At 42.0% G+C, this 23893-nt stretch overlaps 1 protein-coding gene across 5 annotated transcripts in view; it reads right to left on the bottom strand.

Moving 5' to 3' along the window:
* The window catches only part of GPD2 (glycerol-3-phosphate dehydrogenase 2), a 123952-nt gene that overhangs the window by 93410 nt on the left and 6649 nt on the right, over positions 1 to 23893 (bottom strand). For 4 of the 5 annotated variants that reach the window (XM_025199927.1, XM_025199928.1, XM_006020366.3 and 1 more), the window contains exons 2-4: positions 11654 to 11825; positions 1565 to 1689; positions 475 to 572 (exon numbers count right to left, since the gene is read on the bottom strand). In XM_025199927.1, the coding sequence (XP_025055712.1) occupies positions 475 to 572; positions 1565 to 1689; positions 11654 to 11825 (395 nt within the window). Of the gene's footprint in view, positions 1 to 474; positions 573 to 1564; positions 1690 to 8662; positions 8895 to 11653; positions 11826 to 23893 lie in introns of those variants that run through there. The other variant, XM_025199930.1, reaches the window with a different exon arrangement.

Raw genomic sequence — 23893 nt, forward strand, 5'->3', positions numbered from 1 at the left:
TCTGGCCATTGCAGAAGAACTCAGAAGGTTGTGGATGGCTTTGCTGCTGACAGAGTGTAAAGGTGAGGGTCACTAACATCCTCCTTTCCCCTCCAACCCTATGTGCATGTGTATGCGTGCGCGCACACACACACACACGACTTAGAAGGGAACGCTCCTCTTTACAAATTGATTTAATTTCAAAATATTATGTAATATCTTAGGAATCAAGCTTCACCTTAGAATGCATTTTTATTGCCTAGAAGGTACTTGAGTCTGAGAAGGACACAAGAACATTAACTGGTGGTGCTATACAAAAACATCACACGTCCGCAACCCAACAACAGAATTCTCACTTAGGAGACAAGGCTTCTGACAGGTTAAAAGCATACTAAGAAAAAGGCATAATAAAAAAAACTCCTCTAGTGAAAAAACATTGCTTTTGTCAAGAAAAGCTCTAAGAAACTGCAACAGAAAGAAAATTGAGGGACTTACTTGTAAACAGGAAGCATTATAGGTAAAGGAGAGGACAGATGAGGAGCGATCTCAAGCAAATTGGCACGCTCATGAAGTGCCTCTTTTACCATCTTGTACTAAAAACAAAATAAAACTAATAATTCAGGATTTTTACCTTAACAAGTGCGAGGTGATAAAACAACTGTGCTAGTTGTTGCATAAACTACATATTAGGAGCCTTTTACTGTGGTAGTTTATTATGCACTCTCTACTACTTTTTCAATATTGCAATGACATTATTTGAAGAATTTGTTTTAGAACTTCCCAAATAAGAAAATCAAAATCTTTATCTTTCAGGTGCAGAACAAGTTCCACCAGCAAGTTTACTTATTGCCACTGCATATGAGTTAAACTGCTAGCTTTAATTAGTACTCAAATGGTATGAAACAATTCCTACCTTTGAAAATATCTAAGTAATTGCTTCAGATCCATATCCATATCAGATCCATACAATTATATTCTCTATCAGTCACTGGGAGCAGCAAACACATAAGCAACAGAGTGAAATGGTTCTTAACATAAAGCAGTGATGTAGACAGCTGAATAGGGGATATTCAGTAAAATGTAATTCTACTGTATAATATTCAACCATGTTTGAGTATTTTTAGCAAGCTTTCAGGGAAAAATTTCACAGGGAGAGGCAAGCTTTTGGGCTTTCACAAACATTCAGTTTTGCCTCACTTTCCATCTCAGTGCATAGGTTAAAAATATATAACCATTCATTTCCCATTGTCACCTTCATAACAAATCCATTCCCATCAACAGGATAAGAAAGGAAACACTGTACACTGAAATCATTCAGCCCCTCTTCTTTCCCCATACACTACACAACATACAAGTTACTGCATTCCCAACTGCCTGTAAATATAACCCAAACAAGAAAAAGCAGTGCATGTTTCCCCATTCTAGAAGAATTAACTGAGGAAACCATTTTGTATGCACAGTACCTCTTTTATGCAACAAAAGAAAGTATTAGCAACCATAGAATGGGAATACATATTTAATTGGGAAGAAGAAAAAATAAAAGTCTACTAGCAATTTTTGCTTAACAACCAGCATAAACAATTACCTGCTCAAAATCCAACTTCATGATGGCCTTCTGAAGATATCTCACTCCACCATGGATCAATTTAGTGCTCCGGCTGCTGGTCCCTGATGAGAAATCATCTCTTTCTACAAGGGCTGTTTTTAGTCCTGTGTAACCAGAAAACCAAATTAACTTCTTAAATTACACAATTTGTATGTAATTCATTAAAGACACTTCTCTAGGGTAGAGGCAATCACAAGAAAAATTACTCTGAACATGGATAAATTTGTATTCAAAGTGCAGCACGCTGTCTACATTGTAATGAAAAGATTCTACCCTCTTCCTAGGGGAAAAGTCAAAGCACAACTTAAACAGAAGCACATTAAAATCTGGACATATCACAACAGAAAGGCATTATAGTACATTACAGAGGCTATATTCTTATGAGTTAATTAAAGTTTGTATTCATTGTAGGACCACATAATGTCTTATTAATAATACTAAACTCTATAGAAGTAAATCTCTCCAACTACAACATTCACAAATTAATCATCACAATACCCTAACGAGGTAGGCAACTGTTATTACTCTGATCTTATAGGTGGATTAAATAAGAAAGGTACCGAAAGCCAAAAAAGCAATCAGTCACAACCAAGATTACAACATTTAAGGATTTTAGTACAGACTTAAAAAATGTAAGTCTATTCCCAAAGCAATTCAGGAGACTTTCCACGGAAAATACTGAGTTTTTGGTTTGAGGAAGCTATGAAAGACAAGAGTAGGAAACCTCTAATGAGGTTTTAGTCTCACTTAGCCTAACTTTTAGGCTAGGGACAGACATTCAAGAAACCTGAGCCTGAATTGATTCAATTGTTGTAGGTTAGTCTAACCTGACTAGGCTGAACTGATTTGTAACCGTTCAGACATTCCCTTTGGACTGAGGAAATGCCGGCACATGCCTACAGTGGCTCAGTCTAGAAGCTGGGGGGAGAGGAGTGCTAGAGCAGCCTCCCCTTCCATTCCACAATGCTGAGCTGGGGGTGGGGCAGGGTAGGGGGGGGCAGGTCCTGGCAGGACACTCTTATTAGGGAGGGGTTCCCACCCACCCTCCCTGCTCCTGACCAGCCCAGCAGGGAGTTGGTAACAGCATTTATCAGCCCATCAACAAAGCAAGTCTCTCATTAGTTCAGGCTCTTTTTAAACAACTTTTTTCCAAGGAAGGAACAGAGGAGGGATATTACCAGCTACCTGTTGATTCACTCCAAAAAGCCCCACGTGGACACTGTCCTGTCTGCCCTACACAGACACGTCTCAGAATTAGCTAGCATACCACATGCTGGTTACAGTCTGTGCTATGGGAGAGGGGAGGAATCCCTGCTTGAGCAAAGTGGGGTGGGGTGAGGGATGGGGCAGATACTACTGGGATGGGGCAGATACTACTGTGCCTGTCATCACGGCTGGAGCTCCAGCTAGGGAGCAGATGAGAGGGGCCAGTCCAGCTCTCTGAAGCAAAGAGCCCCACCCAGGGCTGCAAAGCATCTGGGATGCTGGGGGACTCATGTTTAAACTTAAACCAGGAAGAGGTCTGGGACAAACATTGCATAACTGATTTGGGTCAAACCGGTTTAAGTTTGATACTACATTCAACCAGTTTTATCTCAAACTAGGTTCAGCCATTTTCAAACTGGTTTATGTGCACTGAATGTCTGTTCTGTTGCAGGTTTAAACTAGTTTCTGATCACTTAAACCAGTTTGTGTGTAATGTCTGTCCCTAGCCTGAGTATAAAGTTAAGAACGAACGTTTAGTATTGAAATTGTTCCTGGTTCAGGACCAACACATAGTACTTTCAGTATGTGATCTCATGTAATTTGTCTAATCCAAACATTCTATTCTAGGTTCAAAACTGCTGTTAAATCATAGACTAACTCCACCCCAGCTTTTTTTTTTTTGTTAATTAAAGAACAGCTGCAATACCCAGGTTCCAAAAGCCAAATTTAATCAAGTGATGTCTCAGCTATTTTCTCTCTTTCAACGATATATTTAATTACATCAGCATCATAATAACAGTAGTTATAATACTTTTATTGTTGCTACTAGTATTAGTAGTAATAGGAATGCTATGACTATTGTAAGTACTGTTGTTAATAAAGGATGAAAAACAGAGGACTCTTGCATTAACTGACATACTAGTTTTGCATGGGCCACATCAAGTGGATTAATTTTTCACATTAAAATTTGAGTCCATCATGGTTACTGAGGATGCAATTCAAATCTATGCTGCAGTTTAAACCTACTGCTTTGTATTCAGCTTTCTATGGTGAGGAAGAATAGTTGTTCTCTCTCCTTTATACAAGCCTTCCTAATATTTTTTTTAAATGGCTACCTTGTCACCCTTTAGTCTTCTTTTTGCCAAACTAAGCATTCCTAGGTCTCTCAATCTTTGTTCATACAGCTTGCTTTTGAACCCCTTTATTATCTTTGTTACTTGCCTCTGGAGTTTTTCTACGTTCTTCCTAAAATACAAACCCCAGACTACTCCAGCTAAGGCCTAAACAGCTCTGAGTAGAATAGTACAGGGGTGCTCAGACTCCAGCCCACATCATTGTGTCATCTGGCCCACAGAGCTCCCCACAGGTCTGAAAATTTGGCAAAAAGGGAAAAGTGACATCTCTCCCTTCCTACCAAATCTCAAACCAGGCCCTGTGCACTGTATCATGCAGGGCAGCACTGGGTCCCAAGGCCCAATCCCATTGTGGGGGCCATGTGTGGGTGCTGCCAGGCCCGCAGGACCCAATCACAGTGTGCATGGAGTGAGAAGAGGCAGCAGCAGGCCTCAGAACCAAATCCTGGTGCTAGGCAGTGATACCAGCCCCCAAGGACCCAAATCTGGCATGCAGGGGGCAAAAGGAGATGGCACCAGGCCCCTAGAACCCAATCCCCGAGCACAGGAGGTAGAAGGGGACAGTGCTGGGTCCCTAAGGCCCAATCCTGGTGTACAGGGCAGGGAGGGGAGGATGCCAGGCCCCAGGGTCTGATGTAGCCTGCAGATGGGCTCTGTCATTCATCTGGCCCACAGTCTTCCAAACTTATATTATAATTGGTGTCTTAATTGACAGCTGTGTTAAGCAACTACTAACTTAACTTTCTAGAAATTCTAAGCAGCTACAAGCAACTTAACCACTGTGTGGTTATTTCATATAGCTGTATGAATTTGGAAGGGATGGTGTTCATCTGAAATGCATTTCAGACAAGGTGGCAGCCTCTTATTCAAAACCTCCAGGAACAATATGCATACCTGAGATGGTTGCTTTCATAGAGACCTTATGTTTTTTCCTCATTTGAAATTAGGTAAGCAAAGCAGAAATAAAGGAGGAAGCAGATTCAATAAGATTCTAAGTGAAACTGGGAACAGCAACTGTGCATGACCAGGGACAGAATAACCAATGCTAGCATTTGTCCCTGTACTCTGTTCTTTACCCTGCATCTCCTAAAAAAACATTACAGTGCTTCATAATACTGCTTGTAGAACAATGATATGCAAACCTTTTAACATCTATTAGTTTCCCAAAACCTTGATGTCCTTAAAAATTATTACTGGTAACTTCAAAAGATCACAGTAATTTATTTTTGTCAAATGTGACTGAAGATTAATGGATACAATCAGGAATAATTTGGTAAAAACTTATCAAACAGAGAAAAAGCAAAATTTGTTGTTAAGTGAAGCAGCAAACATAATAAAAGAGCAAATTCCATGAATGAACAGTAACAATACACAATTCATTAACCAAACGCTCATGATTATTTCACACTTCAGAAAGCTACCGATATGATCAAAATATGTAGTAAAATGATAAATATAGATAACCTGCAAGAATTCTTTGTACACTGAACATTACAAACACAATTTTTTCCAGACGACCAACCTAACAAAGTCATAAACAACAATCTTTGATCTCACAGATTTACCAATTACAATTACTGTTCAGTAAAGTTTACTTGAGTGGGATGTGCCATCCTCCTGTTCCTCCCAGAGAATCAAGACCAATTCATCTGCACCAAGTAGAAGGCAGTTTCCATCTTGGAGGAAAAGACTGAATGGTTAGAAGCACAGACATCCATGCTGCGTGCTATGAGGGTAAATGAAGACTTCTTCAATAGAAGCCATGAGAAGTTGGCATTAGACAGGCCAAAGGGAAAAAAGAAGTGGCAACATGTGACAACTAGAAGGAAGAAGAGGAACTGAAGAGGAAGAGACTGAAATCATCAACTGCTTTCAAACACTCTGCAGTGGAACAGCTTGGGGAAAAAGCAGAAGTGAAGACATCAGCATGGGGGATCCAGAGGACCCAGAAGTCCAGAGAACAGGAAGTGCATGGTCCCAGGAATGGGGCCTCTAAGATTAGTGCAACGAGAAGGAAGAAGGAAGTGGTTGTGATAGGTACCTCCCTTCTGCAGGGAACAGAAGAACCAATTTCTTGTCCAGATTTGGGGTCCTGGAAGCGTGCCTGAAATCTGAGCTCATCCATCCCTCAGACCATTACCCTTTCCTGCTTCTCCACGTAAGCACCAACAATACTGCAAAGAATGAAACCAAGCAGAAAAGAAGAGACTATGAGACTCTTAGCAGGAAGATTAAGAAAATTGGGGCACAATGGAAGGTAAGGGCCCAGGCAGGGACCATCATATATAATAATAAAATTGTGGCTATGATGGTGATGTCAACAGGAAAACTTTAGATTCTTTAACAATGGGCCGGTGTTCTGAGAAAAAGGTCTGCTATCAAGAGAAAGGATCCATCTAAGCAAAATGTGGGGAAAAGCACCTTTAGGCATTGTGTGGCCAACCCAATAAAGGAAGACTTTAAGATCCACAGAGGATGGTGAACAAAACCATGCAACAACAGAGCAAACAATCCAGAGAAGAATGGACCAGAAGCAGCAGCTCAACTCTGGGAAAGGTTCAGAGAGCCACATGAAAACAAGCAGGGCAGAAAGCAAACTGCATACAAATGTGAAAGATATGGGAAACAAGCAAGAGGAGCTGGAAATCACAGCCTGTAAAATAAACTATGAACTGACTGGTATCATAGAGGCTTGTTAAGACAGCGCTTATGACTGGAAAAATCAATACTGGATGCATCTGCTATGACCTGTTCATTAACACACTGTAATTATGGTGCATTAAGTTAGTACCTGTAATAATGCACCGTACATTAGCACATTAACGCAGATAAATGCTTTTTCTGTGACGTTAATGTACATTACACTAAATTTACTGTGCATTAGCATGGTTTTTGCCTGCCATGCTAATGCGTAGTAGAATTAGTCTTCAGCATCTCTTGTAGATTCGCCCAACTGAGAGCTACACTCTGTTGCAGAAAGACGGGGCTGGGAGAAAATGCATTGGTATTGCCTAGTATGTCAAAAATATATACACTTGTTCCTTGGTTCAGAAGAAAGAAAGTAGCATATCAGAATGCTAGAACAATGAGGCAATGAAATAGACTGCCTACGGAAGTTGTGGACTGTCCATCATTGGAGATGTTCAAGAAGAGGTTGGATAAGCATTGGGCAGGGATGATCTAGTAGTAGCTATGCCTATTGGATATGGATATTTCCCACGGGGTCAGGAAGGAATTTTACCCTGTGGTCAGACTGGTACAGATTGTGGGATTTTCACTTCCTCTATAGCAGAGGGCATAACCCTCTTCCTTAGATCTCTTGAGCATATTTTAACAATGCTTGCAATAGCAGGACATTGGTCGCTGTTGTCCCCTGCTTTACCTGTTGCAAGTTAGGGTGACATGCCCTGTGGTGTGTGGCAGGGTCGACTATAATTTTAGTAACAGGCTAGACAAGGTTTTATATGGGATGTTTTGGATATGAATGATCTTGCTTAAGGCGGGGAGTTGGACTAGATAACCTCCAGAGGTCCTTTCCAGCTTTACCTCTATGATTCTATCCATAAAAAACAGGAGCATAACAAAATTCACATTAGACTACCGATTGAAATGAACATGTCATTCTACAAGAGATGTGCGTGTTACTGCTTTACCTTATTTGCAGTCATACATTTTCAAGTTGAAACCTCCCCAAACTCTCATTGACTCTACAGGTCCAGAATTTCACCCCTCACTTCCAAGACTTGTCTTTCTGAGGCCATGTAGAACTTTACATTATGTGCAAGAATGGTAGAAAAGTGCATAGCATCAAAAGTTAACACTTGAACCAAACAAGCCAGGAAGCTCAAAATTAGAGATTGCAAAGCATGTTCAGACTGCTATGACTGTCTTTTGAGACTCTTTGTCTTTTGCTTTAAAAGCACTGAGTTAGCAGCATACATGTGGATGTACCATAGGACAATTATACTAAACAAGGCAGTCTTCATCCAACAGAATTTGCTGTCAAAGTACATATTGTAGAAAAATAGTTTTGTCTCAATTTGTTTCTAAGCAATGCAATCAAGAGAAACTGGTGAATTTATAAATTATAACTCAGCTAAACTTGAGCAGAATTTAAGCATACAAACAAAATGTACCAATCTAGTCTGATGGTTTTCTTCCAACCATGTTTAAAAGGCCTGCTGTAGACAAGTGTTAGCATTTCATTAAAATGGTTACAAGAAATCACCATGAGAAATATTAAGCAGCTTTAATATTGGTGTGGCTGCCATATCCCCCTCTAATGAATGAGAGTTTGGTCTTTGTGTGGTGGATCTTTATAAGCACGTGGAATAGCATAACAGCCAGCAGTAAAGCCAAACCCACAAAAGCTAAAGTGAGGATCAGTGGGCACCTAACATTCCATGAGTGCAATTCACAAAGCTCTCATGAACAGGGCTGTAAAGCACATTGATTTTCACCAGGAAGTTGCCTAGTGTTGCATTTTGACATGCCCAGAATAGTTACCAGCTTGGCAAGCGTATTTCTAAGTACACCCATGGATCCCAAATTTGCTTACATCCCCTGAGGGTCCCAATCCAGGAGGCACACTTAGAGCATGCCTAACTCATCCCAACAGCATTGACATCTGTGCTTCTGCTGAGCTATTTAATAATTTTTTGCAAAACACAACTGGAGGAAGAAGCGGTGATGGTCCTATTGCCAGCAGGCTTTCAAACCTACAAGTTAGAGTACTTACCAAGGAAGTGGGAGAACCTTGGCTCAATGCTCCTGATGGGAATCAATACCACAATCTCACCTCCCAGCAGAGGGCCATAAGCATCAGGCTACAGAAAAGGCTGAGGCTGGGAGGCTTGCTTACTCTCCCCCTAGTTCCTGCATTCCTTCTTTGCATAGTTAATTCTACTCCAGGAGCCAGGTCATAGGCCCAGCAATGCTCAGCATCACCATATCTAGGTTCCAAGTAGGGGCTGTATGACAGATGAGGGGTGAGAGAAAGAACGAATACAATCAAAGAAAAATGAGGGCTGAGCAAGAAAGATAAAGACAGTGAAATAATGGGCGAGAACGGTAATAGAATGCTTTGAGGTGGATGTGAATCTTAATATTAATATGAATTAAGGCTCTAATGCTGGTCACACAAATCAACACAGAAAGCAGAGCAGGGCAGCACCTTCGAGAGAACTGGTTCAGAGGGGCACAAGCATTGTAGGCTACTTCAAATGCTAATGATGCATCTAACAAACTAGGCTGTCACTTACAAAGGTCTGTGCCTCTCTGAACCAGAATAACCTCAAAGGTGCTGCCCTACCCTGCCTTCTGCCTGACTTCAGACTAACATATCAAGCTACCTTTCTCTCTGCCAAAAGGAGGGTGCCCCCCTCCCTCCACCACCACCACCACTGAATTCAGTTGGAGCCTAAAGGAGAAAAATGACAACAAATATTCAAAGAATGAGAGGGAGAGTAGTCACAAACAGAAAATCATGAAAAAGAAAGAAAATGGCTACATTTTTATGGCCTACCATAAGGAAATAAGTTAAGAGAAAGAAAATGAAGTAATCATGATGGGAAGTCCAAAAGTACTGTCTTTCTATTAGGGATGGAAAATGATGGATAAAGACTTGGATAGCAAAGGAGAAAGGCACTAATGATTCAAGTTTAGGAGATGGGAAGCATATTGCTAGGGTAGACAATGACAAAAGGAAACAGAGAGGGGGCAGGGGTAGGAAACAAAGTAAGTGAGATAAAGCATTTCTTTAAAAAAACATATCTAGCAAGTTCTATAAGCAATTTATCCAGGCGTGCACCTATACATTGTTAATCTCATTAGTCACATTTTCATCAAAGCTCATCCTTACATCATTTTTTCCAGAACTTCCAAAGGGTTCCACGAACGAACTTTTTCTACAATTCTACGATAAACATTTCATCCATCCCTGCTAACACAATTTCCACGACTGTGAAAAAGAGACCACGGCTTACAAGCACAGTGACACTTCTGTCACAGCAGACACTTCTGTCAGCACCCAAAGGAATCCTCCCGACAGATGTGCAGCTCCGTGCTCTGACTCATGGTGCTGTACAGAAAGTGCCAGGAGTTAGGCAATCCCCCGACACAACTGACACCTGCTGCTGGGTATCAAGCTCCATTTTGGAGCTGATCCAGGAAGAGCTGTCTGTCTGCAGCCTCTCTCCCCTAGTACCCTCCCTCCAGCTCTGGTACTTTCTGCAGGAAGGGAGGGGGAGAAGGGAGGGGAAGTAGCTGTGGGCTGGGGTTTACCCAACCTGAGCCAGAGGGGGGGACATGAGGATTGGAGCTCCCCACAACTCCCTCCACCTGGGACGGGAGCTCCAATCCATGTGCCATCCCCCATCCCACCTTCCAGCGCAGGCTGGGTAAACCACAACCTGGAGCTCCCTTCCCCTCCTCCCTTGCCACAGACAGCACTAGGGGCAGCCCAGCCCCAATCCTGAGAAGGGACAGAGAGAAGTTAATGAAGTTGTTCTGCTTTGAAGTGCTTCATCTGAACCCTCATTACATGAGGGTTTATTTGTCATGTGATCATGCACTTTTAAAGCATTCTGCATCTGTGCGCTTCTGTCAGGGCACAGCTGTAGGAGTCTTTCAAGGGGTCGATTGCACGACAAATGTCACTTTTGTGTGTGCCCTTTGAGACAAGCTATGAGCTCTTACAAGAGATTCAGAATTAACCACTGACATGTCTTGAAGTGTGACATTTCACAGCTCCTGAGACAATCACCATCCCAAAAATTCACTTTTAGATGGTCCATTTAACCAACAGCTAATTGATTCTGAGGCCTCTGCTGACTATTTCAGAGGAATGCTCAGCCTGCACAGCTGCACTTTATCATCTTTCTGTAATCATTTTTTTCTTAAACTTCTCAGATTTGACTGTATTCTATACTATTAAAAAGGTAATTGAAGGGCATCTATGGCAACAAGCAAACTACGGTGAGATTCTGGTACTTATGAATGAGCACATCGCAACACAACGCAGAAATTGAAGGGAGTTCAATAGAAACATAAAATCAAAGTTTAGGTGCCTCTTAGGCAAAGGCAAGTGTAACTAGTCTATTTGCTTGATTCGCTGATTGCTACGTGTTAATTTTTAATTATAGAGAGCACGCCATGATTTTTTCTTTATCAAAATGTATCAATTCCAGTTCTGGAATTGGTTAAAAATCAAAGGGTCACATTCCACCCACAGCAAGAAAATAACTCCTCTCACCACAAAGGAAGTTGTTTCTCTTTAAATTGGTTCTAAACGATTTTGGTCCAATGTTTTAAACAATAAACCAACTGAAGTCTATGAAAATAGTATTAGAAGAGTAATATTTCTATCCATTTCAATTGTACAACAAAAACAGAAACAGAAACACTTCAAAAGAAAAAACAGAAACTGATTCTGAAACCCATAGAGTGCGTCTGAGTGTGGATATTATATTCCCCCTTGCTACACAGAACTTCTCATTAAGGAAGAGAAAATAAATCAAAGACTTTCAAGCTGAATGTGGTCAGTATATTTTAAACTAAACTGACAACTTAAAACCTGTGTTAAGATGAACAACTATTAAATGTTTATAGTAGCTGCAGCTGTCTCATCCCTATGTAAAATAAAATATTATCATTTTAGAACAAAAGCAAGGAACACACATTTAAATAATAAAAAACCCCACATATATATACTCAAGCCCCCATGGCTCACCTCTAGTAACAGCATCTAAAGCGCAGCCACTCCCTGTTGCTCCTCCTCCTATAATTAGCACATCAAATTCGCTTGTGTTTTGTAGAGCTAGTAGCTGATCTTCTCTTGCAGGAAGGTGATTTTTCATTGGAACATTCGCAGGTTCTGCTGCTTGAATATATACGAGGTTGCCCTACGAAGATGAAAAACAAAGAAAGAAGAAAAGAAATCAAATTAAAAAAACGTAAGACTAGTAGATACCTTATAAAGCAGGTGTAATTTAGCTGAGAATAACTGAAAGACGTGCATTTGAATATTCAGATCCATTTTTTAAATCAAAAGGATAATAATGACAAACAAGCAAAAAGAGTGAAAGGTTAGTGTACATTTGGCTCCCACATCTATCACCAGGATAAGAAATGATGCACAATATAAAAGTACCCAGAGGAAAGTAACGGAGATTTTAAAATAAATATATACCCTATACAGAATTTGAACTCTGTACCTCTGTACCCTAAAGTGCCATGACAGCCTTCTAAGGGGGCTAGGGAGTGCCAAGCAACATTAGCACTGTTAGGTGTGCAAACACTGACACAGGAGAGTGGCAAGATAAACCCGGAGATTTCAAATAGGAATCCATAGCATCAAAAACATTGGCTAGGGACAGAAGTTACACATAAATTGGTATAAGTGATCAGAAACCAGTGCAAATCTGTAACACAACAGAAGTTCAGTGCACATAAACCACATTCAAAATGGCCAAAACCAGTTTAAGATCAATCTGGATGGATGAAGTATCAGACTTCACTGACTTAGATTACATCAGTTTGTTGAACTTCTGTCCCAGATCCCCTTCAAGTTAACTCACAGTCCCTGAAGCATCCCAGGATGCTCTGCACCTCCCCTGCAAACCCCTCCCCCCGCCCTTGCAGGGTGGGCTGGATAGCTTTGGCCTAAGCTGTCTGCTCCAGCAGAGCAGGGAAGCATGCTCTAGTGCAGGGGTGGGCAAAATACAGCCCGCGGGCCAGATGCGGCCTGTGAGGCCATTCTATCTGGCCCACAGGGCCCCTAAAAAAGGTAGAAAATTAATATTTCTTTGCCCTTGGTTCCTGTCAAAAATGTCAGCAGGGCCCAGGGGAAGCCCGGCAGGCTCCAACAACAGTGGGGCCCGCCCGGCCCCGCCCCCCAGCCGGAAGCACCTGCCAGGGCTTCTGGCCTGGGAGCAGGTGGCTGCTCCGGGCCAGAACGTCAGGTAAGTGGCAGGGACCCCAGCCAGGGAAGGGTGAGGGGGGAAAGTGGCCCCTTCCCTGCCCCGTGGCCGGCACCTCATGCTGCAGCTGCTCGCAGCCCACATGGGGCTGCCTGTGCCTGCTCCAGACAGCCCCATGGGCTGCAAGCAGCTGTAGCAGGGGGCGCAGGCCACGGGATGGGGGAGGGGCTGCTTTTCCCCCCCTGTGCTCAGCTTTTCCCTGGGCTCCTTCCCTGCATGAAGAAAAGCAGCCCCTTGCCCACCCCGTAGCCAGCGCTCCCTGCTGCAGGCACTCGCAGCCTGCGTGGGGCTGTCCAGACCAGGCACAGGCAGCCCCAGGCCGGCTGCGAGCAGCTGCAACATGGGGCACCGGACATGGGGCAGGCATGGGGCTGCTTCCCCACCCCCCACGCTTAGCACCACCTTGAAACTTGGCCCCACTGCCAGGCTGGCAGCAGGGGCAGGTTACAAGCTAGTGCTGAGCACAGGGAAATGTGGCCCCTCGCTCGTTGTGTGGCTGGTGCCTCATGCTGCAGCCGCTTGCAGTCTGCGTGGGGCTGCCTGTGCCTGCTCTGGACAGCCCCGCACGGCCTGCAAGCGGCTGGAGCAGGGCGCACCAGGGGGCTGGGGGGTACTGGTTGTGAGTGGGCGAGGAGCCAGCGGGAGCATGAGGCCCGTACCGGTGCCCCGTGGCCAGCACCGGTGGGGCCCAGAGCAGGGTGGCAGGGGTACAGGGTCCCAGCCAGCAGGGGCTCTATGGAGCCGGGCCAGCTCCCCCCTCTCCCTGCTGGTGCAGCCCAGCCCAGCTTCACAGACCCCTGCAGCCTGCACCCCACTTTGTGACCCACCAGTGCTGGCCCTGGGACATTGATCCCAAGACATTGGGACATTGGTCCCAAGATGGTGACCAGGGGGAAAGGCACCTGTCAAGGGGTGCGGCACCTGTCATGTGGCGGGGCTACCCATGCAGGCCTCCACAGCCTGCCAAAACTGGGTAAGCGGCCCTCTGCCCGAAATAATTGTTTGCCCCTGCTCTAGTGCCTCTCCAGCCTCTGGCCTGGGCCACTGCAGGCATATGACTGCATTTCCAGAATCAAAAGTGAATGTCTGTTCACTTGCTTATTGGTTAAGTCTACACAGCTTAGACTAACCTGTAAAGATTGAATCAATTCAACCTCAGGCTTTTTGACTGTCTGTACTTAGCCATAAGAGTCTAAACCTGTTGTTGCCTTTCTATGTCCTTTGCAATAGAAGAATTGCTCTATTATTTTTCTGTAGTCAAAACAAAGGGTAAAATGTAAGAGCTGGCATTTTCCAAAGGGTGCTTCAAGTCTAATGAGAGGAGCCTTGAGTCTAAAAAAGTTGAGATCCACTGACACCAGCACCTCTTAATCAATTAAAGTAGAGTTTTTGTAAACTACTTAGACACTGAAAGAATCATAATTTTTACTGCTATCATGAAACATTAATATTGTAATGTATTTGCATTGTTGTAATACTTGTTCAAAGCCCAAATATGGATCATACTTGCATGGGTCCATACAGGAAGGAAAAATTAATACAGTTAAAAAACCTGAATGCAAAGTTTATAAAAGCTAAAGTTTGCACTGCTATTTTTCTATTGAAAATATGCTATTTCTGGCTCTCTCTCTCTCTCTCCCCCCCCTCTTTTTTTTAAGCCTTAAATACAGATATAATCACCTTCACCTTTTAATGATGCACATAATTGGATGCTGGACCACTTTCCAAACTATTGTTTGCAAGGTCTGAGGGGGCTAACAATCTTTTCCATAAACAGAATAACAACTTGCTCTGAAGTAAGTAGATCTGCTAGACAAACTGTCTAATCAGAGCTTGGGCAAGTAATTACCAGTAGTATGTCTGGGCACTTGAAGGTAAAGAGGATAGTTCTGTGGTTAACATACTTAACTGTGAGCTAGATCAGGTCTATTCTACTCCTCACTCAAACAAATCTATACAATCTGAAAATATTGACTGGAAATGACTTGTTCACAAAAAGTATCCATTACTTTCGAGTGCCTAAACTAAAGAGCAATTGTCAGAGGTGCTAAGTATCTGCAATAAACATATTTGTGAAAGATAAAATATTGAGGCTGCTTGCAGACATGAAAAATGGCGTTTTACTTTAAACTTGGCACGCTCCCGCACCAAGGCCAGCACATGCCCAGAAGAGGCACCACATTAATTCAACTCGGCTCTGCAGCATCTGTATAGATCAGGCATTTTAGAGGAGCTTTTTGGCACTTTTATCTAATAGCTGACTCAATCAGCTATTAGATAAAAGTGCCAAAAAGCCCTGCTGAAGTGCCCGATCTATGCCGACACTGCAGAACCGAGTCCAACTAACAAGCTACTTCTGGTAAAGCATGGGATTTTTTTCCTTTTCACATCTGCAAGCAGCCTAAGGGTGCATCTACACTGCAGTCATTCTGCTTGATCACTTTTCATCTCAGTAAAATAGCCTTGGTTCAACTACTGTAGGTACTTGAGCTAACTTATGGAAAGGGCAGTGCAGGCAACTCTACCCTGAAGTTTAGATGTACCCTCAGTATCAAGTTAAGTACCTAAATTCATGGCTACTGCTAAAAATGCTGGTCCCTACAGTGCCTCCACTGTAACATGAAAATGCTACTTCCTTTCCTCATGTAGGTGTTGCAATGCAAAAAACACACACAATGATAAGTCACATGCATATTTAGAGAAGTTTTGTGCTACACTTCTAAAAGGTGCAGCATGGAACTTACAGCTTAGGGGAAAGACAGCAAAGGTTTTCAGCTATTTTAGCACCCTCCCACCCAGCCTTTCTTTGACTGCTCTCAGGGCCAAACAAACCAACTTCATAATTTAGCCCTGACTGACATCTTGCAGCCTCCCTAGCCTGCCTCATGAGCCATAGGACTGGGTGGAACTTCTGTAGCACTGTATCATGTACCATTGTTCATCTCTTCCCCAAATGTACCCACTACGCACTAGGACTTTCAAAGAGGTCTTCTTTAAGCAGCCTTCCAGAGTCCCTTCTCTGAAGAAATCTTCCCTAGCTCCTTTAAGTCTCTTTACATTACTCCTGACTCATCTACCCAATGTTGGCACAGAGTGTTGTGTGCCTATGCACAGTTAGGTTAAAAAAATTCTGGACAATTTTCTGAGTTTTAAAAAAGAAAACCTACATTACTACACACTGAATCAAGTCCATTAAATAAACAGGAGGACAACATAAACTATTCTGCAGGCTTTACAAGAGGAGGGAAAAGTCTATGCAGTAGTGCTTATTTCTTTACCAAATGAAGCGTTAGAATGCAGACAGGAATAACTTCTGCTGATTCAGTGCTGAAGAACACACCAAGTCCTTCTGGGAAATTTACTCCTATCTTTGGCTGCACATGCTGAACCTGATACTTCATTAAACTTCTATTCGTATGAATGAACATCTAGTGAAGTGATGGCAAACAACCAGTAAAGCATATACACATTGCAGCAGCATAAAGGGAATCGGTCCACTAAAACAGGACATAATCTCCTTTCATGTTCAATATCTACATATGACTTTAAGACTCTGATGAGTATGTGAGCCTACGCAAGAGCCCTTTGCCCCATATACTTCTTAGAGGTGCAAAGCCAACATTATACCACCTGCTCTCCCTCTTCTGCCTCAAGACCAAATCAGGGGCCTGGAGAATGGTCATTAGAAGAGAATTCCAGGGACTTTAAACATAAAACAGCCCTATAACTGTTCTAACTTATACTGAGGGCATGTTTGGCCTCTGTCAGCTGAAAAAATAGGAAAGATATAAGGTTTATAAGTACTTTTCGTCTCCCCATCCCTGGCCTTAGTTCATCACTTGCTATCACTGAATATCAAGAACATACCAGTAATCCCCCCAATATTGCTAAAATACAGGCAAGGGGCATGAATGGTCAAAAGCCACGTACTTCAGATAGTCATTGCTTTGTGTTGCTCTTAGAGCTTCAGAAAACTGTAGCACACCATGATATATGTGAGAGTAGGACTGAATGATTAGCAGTTGTTAGTAAATGATTAACAGACTCACTCTCTCTCTCAGTCTGCTAACACTACACAAAACATAAAACTGTCTATATGTATACCAGTGTGTACAACCCAAAAGAGAACGAATTAAAGTAATCAAAGTAGGTGCAACTAGAAATTAAATGGACTAAGGTGAAGAAGAGGAAAACTTAGGCTGAGCATCAGAAGAGTTCCCACAACATTTTATGTATTTTTTTTACATGGGAAATGGTTGAGGCCCTAAAACCATTGCCCAACATACTGAATTAGCAGACAGTACAAAGTTTATTACAATGGAGTGCAGTCTAGCTGATCAAATGCATCTTTACCCTCTCTAATAATACCCTCTTTTCCCTACCAACCCAGATAAAACTCTGCGTGGCTGTCAGTTAGTGGCTTGTCCATCTCTTCTCACCTGCTGAGTTGTGCTGCATCTATCTTTCCTCAATGATCTCTAAATTATAAAACTATAAAACAAGATGTCACCATTTAGACTAGGTCAGCAACATCCAAACATGCAGCCACAAAATGTGCTGAAATGGCTAATCAGCATTGTAAATGAACTGCCTAGCAGGGAGATGTGAAGCAGTATAGCCACATCTGCACAGTTCTTCCCATGTAGGAGCCCAAGGCAGCATGACATGCTCTGAAGCACAGTAACCCTACACAAAACAGATATAGCCTCAAAACAGGGTTTCCCTAAAAAACTGTGAGAAAAAACAAAAGATTTGATTTTGGTGTTCTGAAGGACAATTAAGTTACACCGATATTCTCAACTGTTAAACTTCCACAATATCCCTTTAATAAGCAAATCACAGTTTGCCCTTTGGTTCCCCATGACATACCTCTCTAGCTAAATAGCAAAACAACAACAGGCTTTTGTTTTACATCCAAGGTAAACTAATGACTAGCTTAGCTAGACACAGATACCAAATTTTCAACTCCTGTGAGCTATATATAGCTTCCACTGAAAAGGACTGAATTGTTCTTTTCCCGGGATGTAAGCCTTTAAAAAAATTGCATTGTTTTTAATAAAGTTGTACACATTTGTCACCACTTATGCAGCAGAAAACAAGACCTAATAATTACTGACCATTTGTAAAAGAAGTGCATATTTAAAGACCACAAGCAATTAGCAACCAGGTTGTAATCTTATTTAGTATTAATGTGAGTATGATAAATAAAGTTTCATGAAAATTACTTACTACAGCAGCAACCACTTCATTCTCTTATGTATTGATTCAATCAATGGAGGAATTAAAGCAGGGATGTCAAACTCACATGGCCCTGCAGGCCAGTTCACAGGCTGGATCAGGTCCACTCACCACCTCCCACATACTGCTGCAACCCGCAAGCCTGATGCAGTATAGGCAGCACCTACCCACGGTGGCAGTGCAGCCCAGGAACGAGCCCTAGTGAGCTGCCTTGCTGGGATCAGTCCTAGGCTGAGTCACATCGTAGGGCAGGGTCTTGGGCTGTGCCAGCCGCACCACGCACTGGAGCCATGTCCTGGGTTGTGCTAACCACACCACCCACCGAGGTGTGAGTGGCACAGGCCAGAACCAGCAACAAGTAGTGTGGGAGGCACAGCCTGGGACTGGTCCCAGCAAACAGTGCAGCCCAGAACCCAGCCCAAGTGAGTATTGCGGGCAGCACACATCACGAGCACTACGCAAAGGGCCAGTATGGTGCAGGAAAGGGGGTACTACCTGGGACCAGATTATAGGGCTCTGCTGTATGTTTGACACCTCTGAATTAAAGCAAAAACTGCTTTATATCCTGTTTATTGCATTAAGAGGATAATACCATAATTACATGGATCCAAGATGATAATGCATGGAAAATTTGTTATAATTTCCATGCACCAAATATAATTATTGGAGGGTCATCTTATATTAGTCTCCCCCAGCTGCAACCAGGAAAGCAACAGGAAGGAGCCAAGCAAGAGTAAGGGGGCAGGCAGTGGTGGAGAGGAGGGTCAGGCAGCTTGACCTCAACCCTGCCACCTGTCTCTGTACCTTGTACTTGAATCCAAAACAAGGGCCTCTGCCCCACCCCACATGTTGACTGGAATGAAAGCCTTGTCTTGGATTCAAGTAAATGCTGTATGGCTCTCTTACAAGTTAAGTAAAAAAGTTAAAGGGAATTTAAAAAGATAATATTGACTAGTCAGCTATGCTTTTTCATGCTGCTGTTCCTGGCTTTAGTTCTCTTTAACTTGTCAACTGCTGTACAAACCAAGATCAGTTTATTTTAGATAAAAACAAACAAACAAACAAAATCTCACCTGTGATATTAATACTGCCATCTGAACAGATCTAACATCCACTTTCATAATGGAAAATGTATCTTTGGAATAGGCAAATTTCAGGCTTTGGTTTCCTCTTCTGATCTAGTGCTATTGTATTCTATCTTTGCACACAAGGAGAATTCACTGCCTGAATACTGCATATCAATAGCACCAAAAATTAATGGTGTGCTAATGGCTGCAGTTTTAAAAAAAGGTGTTTAAAAAAAAACTGAAGGTAGAGCATGGAATGAGGACGCCCAATTTAGATGCTCTTTAAACTAAATGTTAGATACAAGTTCCATTTCTCTCTAATATTCTAATGTCCACTGAAACGTATTCTATTCAGGGAAAAATTCTATAGCTGTGATCCCAATACTACTAATTCTACCCCTGCCCCCTTCCAAACTACAACTTAGAAGGCTGGGAAGAAAAATCATGGGAAGTTTACACTTAGAGTCTTATGGTAAGACTGCCTGCAGTAGAAGCAATATCTGCATGGTACAAGGTAATTGCAATCCATGCTCCAATTGAGCTGTTATTCTTTGGCTTTCTAGAAATTGTTAACAATCTTATAATTATATGTTACAATATGTTATGCTGGTCTTAATTATGAGGCATTTGGAATACTTCTTAATGCTGTATAAATACCAAAAATATTTTAGTTTCCTCACTGATTCTCTTAACATCACCATGCAACAGCCAAATAATAGCAATTGCTACAAAACTAATCAAAGGCGGATCAACTTGTCACCCAAAGCTGAGCTAGAAATTCCCCAGTTATTTGTGCTTATATTTACCCTGTACACGCAAGCTTTTAAAAACACATTTAAAAAGAAAGCCCCATATCATGAAATTAATTCTGTCTAGTAAACAAGGTAAACAAGTTTCTCCAATGTAATCCACATCCGTTAGGAAACGAGATCCATCAGCATGCTCAACTAAATTTTGGGAGGACATGAGGTAAAGTAAGAAGAAAAATTCAAGGCTCAAGAGAGAGAATCAATGCATACAGCTGTACGTGTTTTACAATCTCTACCCAGCTAAAAGAAAGGGTCGATTGGCTAAGTGTAGACCAGAGTTCTGAGCACATACCGGTCTGGTGCACAGACAGCACAGTGATTGGCATGCTTGCAACTCATATATAGATAGGTTTCATCTTGCTGTCAATTAAACATGAGACTGAAAAAAAACCTGCATACAGAGATTACATCTGTAATAACATGATTAGTTTGGCACTGAACAAGAGTGCTTATTGAAATAAGCACTTGCTCTTTGTATCTACAACCTGTCAGGCAAGAGTTCTATGAATGGTTTTGATTACTCAGTGGGCACATCTACACAAGATATTTACTGCAGAGCTGACTAATTAGCTCTGCAGTAAAACATCAGCATCTACACATGCGATACTATTAGGCCAAAGTAAACTAATTTACTCTGTCACAGGATAGTACTTGCAGATTCAATACACATGTAGACACTGACAGGGCTGGCTGGGGCACAAGGGTGCTTCAGTGCGGGAGCTGCCTGCCTGCTATCTCTGCACTGGACCACCCTTGTGCCCCAGCCAGCCCATCCACAGCCCACTGATCTAGGTCAGAGCAGCTCCGGCTGGGAGACCAACTCCCCAGGCCTCCTGCCAACCGGGGTTACTCCGATTTAGCTCAATGTGGCGTATGGGAGCAATAAACTCTGGCGCATTGTGCACCAGAGTTTACTGCGTTGCATTAATAGCATGCCCTGGGAGAACAAATTTAGTTTATCAGCCTGAATTAAATTTCAGCATTACAAGTGATCCAGTAATCCTAAAGCAAGAATTTCTGATCATAATTGGACCTGTGTTAATTTCTCTGAAGGTTTAGAATCAAACCCCTGGTCATCATTTTAAGAGTTATATAAAAAAATAAATGTATTTGGAGATCTTTTTATTTTTGTTTGTTTGCTTGCTTTGTTTTAATAAGAGGCCTATGAGAGGTTAGCGCTATCCAGATATGTTTGTCCTGACTTGCAATACACAGTCACCATCAAGGTACAATATCTCCTTCTACACAAGAGAGGGAGGAAAGGATATTATAACTTGGACAAAGGCCAAGGCGCTCTAACTCAAGAAATGGCAACCCATCCTTTAGGTCAGGTTCCCATATCAAGAATTTTATGTCAAGCAACATGGCAGATATCACAAGGAAGGTATTTTGTGATTAGGTTAAAAAGTATTAATATAGAAGCATAAGGAAAATAAAATGTGTGAGCAGGCAACATCTTGCAGGGAAAGAAAGGAAGAGAAATCCTGTCAGCATCTTTAAGAAATACCATAAAACTACCTGTGTTTCTATTTCTGGCTATTCGTATCAAGGTTACAGAACTATCTGCAACCCCATCATCTCTCTGGACTCTCATTTTGGTCCTTCCACTGTCAGGGCTCATACCTTTACTCCTCCCAGGATAGTCACATGATTCTACTGCTCTTAGACCAGACTCCTGCATGCAGTACCCTGTTCATAGGCTGTGCATATCCAGCTGGTACAACTGGGCTCAGTATATGTGGTTTATCCCCTTGAAAATCTTGGCCACCAGTCATGGTAGTGACACAACAGCTCTCTTAAATCAAAATGCTGTTTAATATTAAGGAAATAGAAACCTAAGAGAAAAATATTTGAAGTCTCCACATGTTTTTTTTCCCTACCTATATGCTTAAAAAATCCCAATGGTAGCTCAAGCAGGTCTAGCTTCTTCAATTCACCTGTAGGTGCCTGTCTAAAGAGCTCACTACACCTTTTCCAATTCTAGAGGCTCTTTTTATTCAGCCCAAGTTCCTTTGTCCTTCTCAGTCTAGGATATTGGGTTCTGCTATTCCAACATAATTTAGGCTAAGAAGGGCAACCAAGATGATAAAGGACCAGGAGTGACCAAAAAGGCTAGGACTGTTCAATCTGAAGGAAGGCTGAGAGAAAATAGGCTAATATAAAAATCAGGAAGGGTGTGGACCCTTGGAGAACTACTTCTCCCAAGGCAAATAAGTTAGACTCCACAAAAGACAAAGCCACATCCTCAGAGTCAGTAGTTCCCCCATTGTCCAGTATGTGTATGTATTTATCTTGAGTTACCATGTGCTTCCTGTTTGTTTCCTTACCAGCATGTAATTAAACTAAACCAATAAAGGCATAGAGTAAATATCCCAATGACCCACACACAATATTCATACATTACTACAGAGCAACTCCAGGCTCACCAAAACAGTTTAAGAGTTAAGACAGGTTCATCTTCTGGCCACAGAAATCAGCATGGCCAAATATAGAGCCACTATAAGGTAAGAAAGGCAATTTGTGGTATAATTTAAAATCAATCAATCCTCTTAAACATTCCCTGATTTTATAGCTATAGCATTTCCTAAAATTATCCCTTCTACATTCTTACTGCAGAGTTGTGTTCTAGAATCTCAGCTGTTTATCTACACGTGAAGAACATGTTGAAAACATGAACAGTGTGTGAACCAAAGCAGTACTTCCTTTTGTAAGCTACAGTCTGTAAAAATAGCTGAATTATGCCAACAGCCCCATTCATTTCATTGACATGTGGACTCTGAAACCTAACAATGGCAACTAACTTGCCAATATTGTTCACTACTAAACATTTTAGCAGAAACATGGAGATAAAGTGCTTACACAACAATTTCAAATTGCTTCTCACATCTCCAAGTGCCAAGAAAACCTTCAACTTTCCCCTGGTAATTTGTATGGTGCATTCACGTGCTACCAATACAAACATCAAAAACAAAAAAAACCTCTAAATAGAAAAAGTAAACAAATGTAATATCAAAATTACTAGAACTGTTGTACCAAGTGCATTATTATTTATCTCACACTATTAATGTTAAAGTTGATCTTGGCTGCAGCAGAAATTTCAGTTGGCTGCACTACGGCCATTATGCAGCTCTGAAAAGAAGCTTGCCACAGAGTAAATGAGATGATGATTATAGATACGTGAAATGTCTCTGTGCACATCATAGTTTACTAATATTTACTGTTTGATAAAGTTTTAAATAAGCAACAGACTTCCTACAATGTGCAGCCAATTGCTGCGTGTCTTGGGGCAGCCACATTCCCTGGCACTTGGACACTGCTAGATCCTTTGCCGTAGCAGATATTTGATTGGCAGGTTTTAGTAAAACAGAGGACACTTTTGCTGGGGGACATTCCTACAGTGTAGACATCATTGTAAATGGGGTGTCCTTCTGCAAGCCCATCCCTCTGACCTAGTGTGCTCCAAGTTGGTTGTTTAAGGTATTCTGACATGCTTGAGGGTCACCCCCTCTAAAGGAAGTTTTTCATTCAACACAGAAAGTATGTTTTGCGATATTTTCCAGTACTGATGGAAAAAGAGCAAAATTCTCCAAATCTTGGAAATCAGGTTAATTTTGCCTATGTGTAATTAATCTATTACATCTCCAATAGCTATTAGCACCTGACAATAATGCAACTTGTATTCATCTGACTGTTTAAAAGTAAAAGGAAGAAACAGTAATGCCAACAAAATAACAAGACAGTGTGACGGAACACCTTTGGGTGCTTGTCACGTTAAGAGCTAGAACAGCCATTAGGGCAGCTGCCAGGTGTGAGCTGGAATAATGAGCCAGTCACATGACTGCAGGAGGGCCCCGGGATTGGAGGAGGTGGTGGAGTA

The sequence above is a fragment of the Alligator sinensis genome, unplaced genomic scaffold, assembly GCF_000455745.1.
Source record: "Alligator sinensis unplaced genomic scaffold, ASM45574v1 scaffold389_1, whole genome shotgun sequence".
NCBI classification, from domain to species: Eukaryota; Metazoa; Chordata; order Crocodylia; family Alligatoridae; genus Alligator; species Alligator sinensis.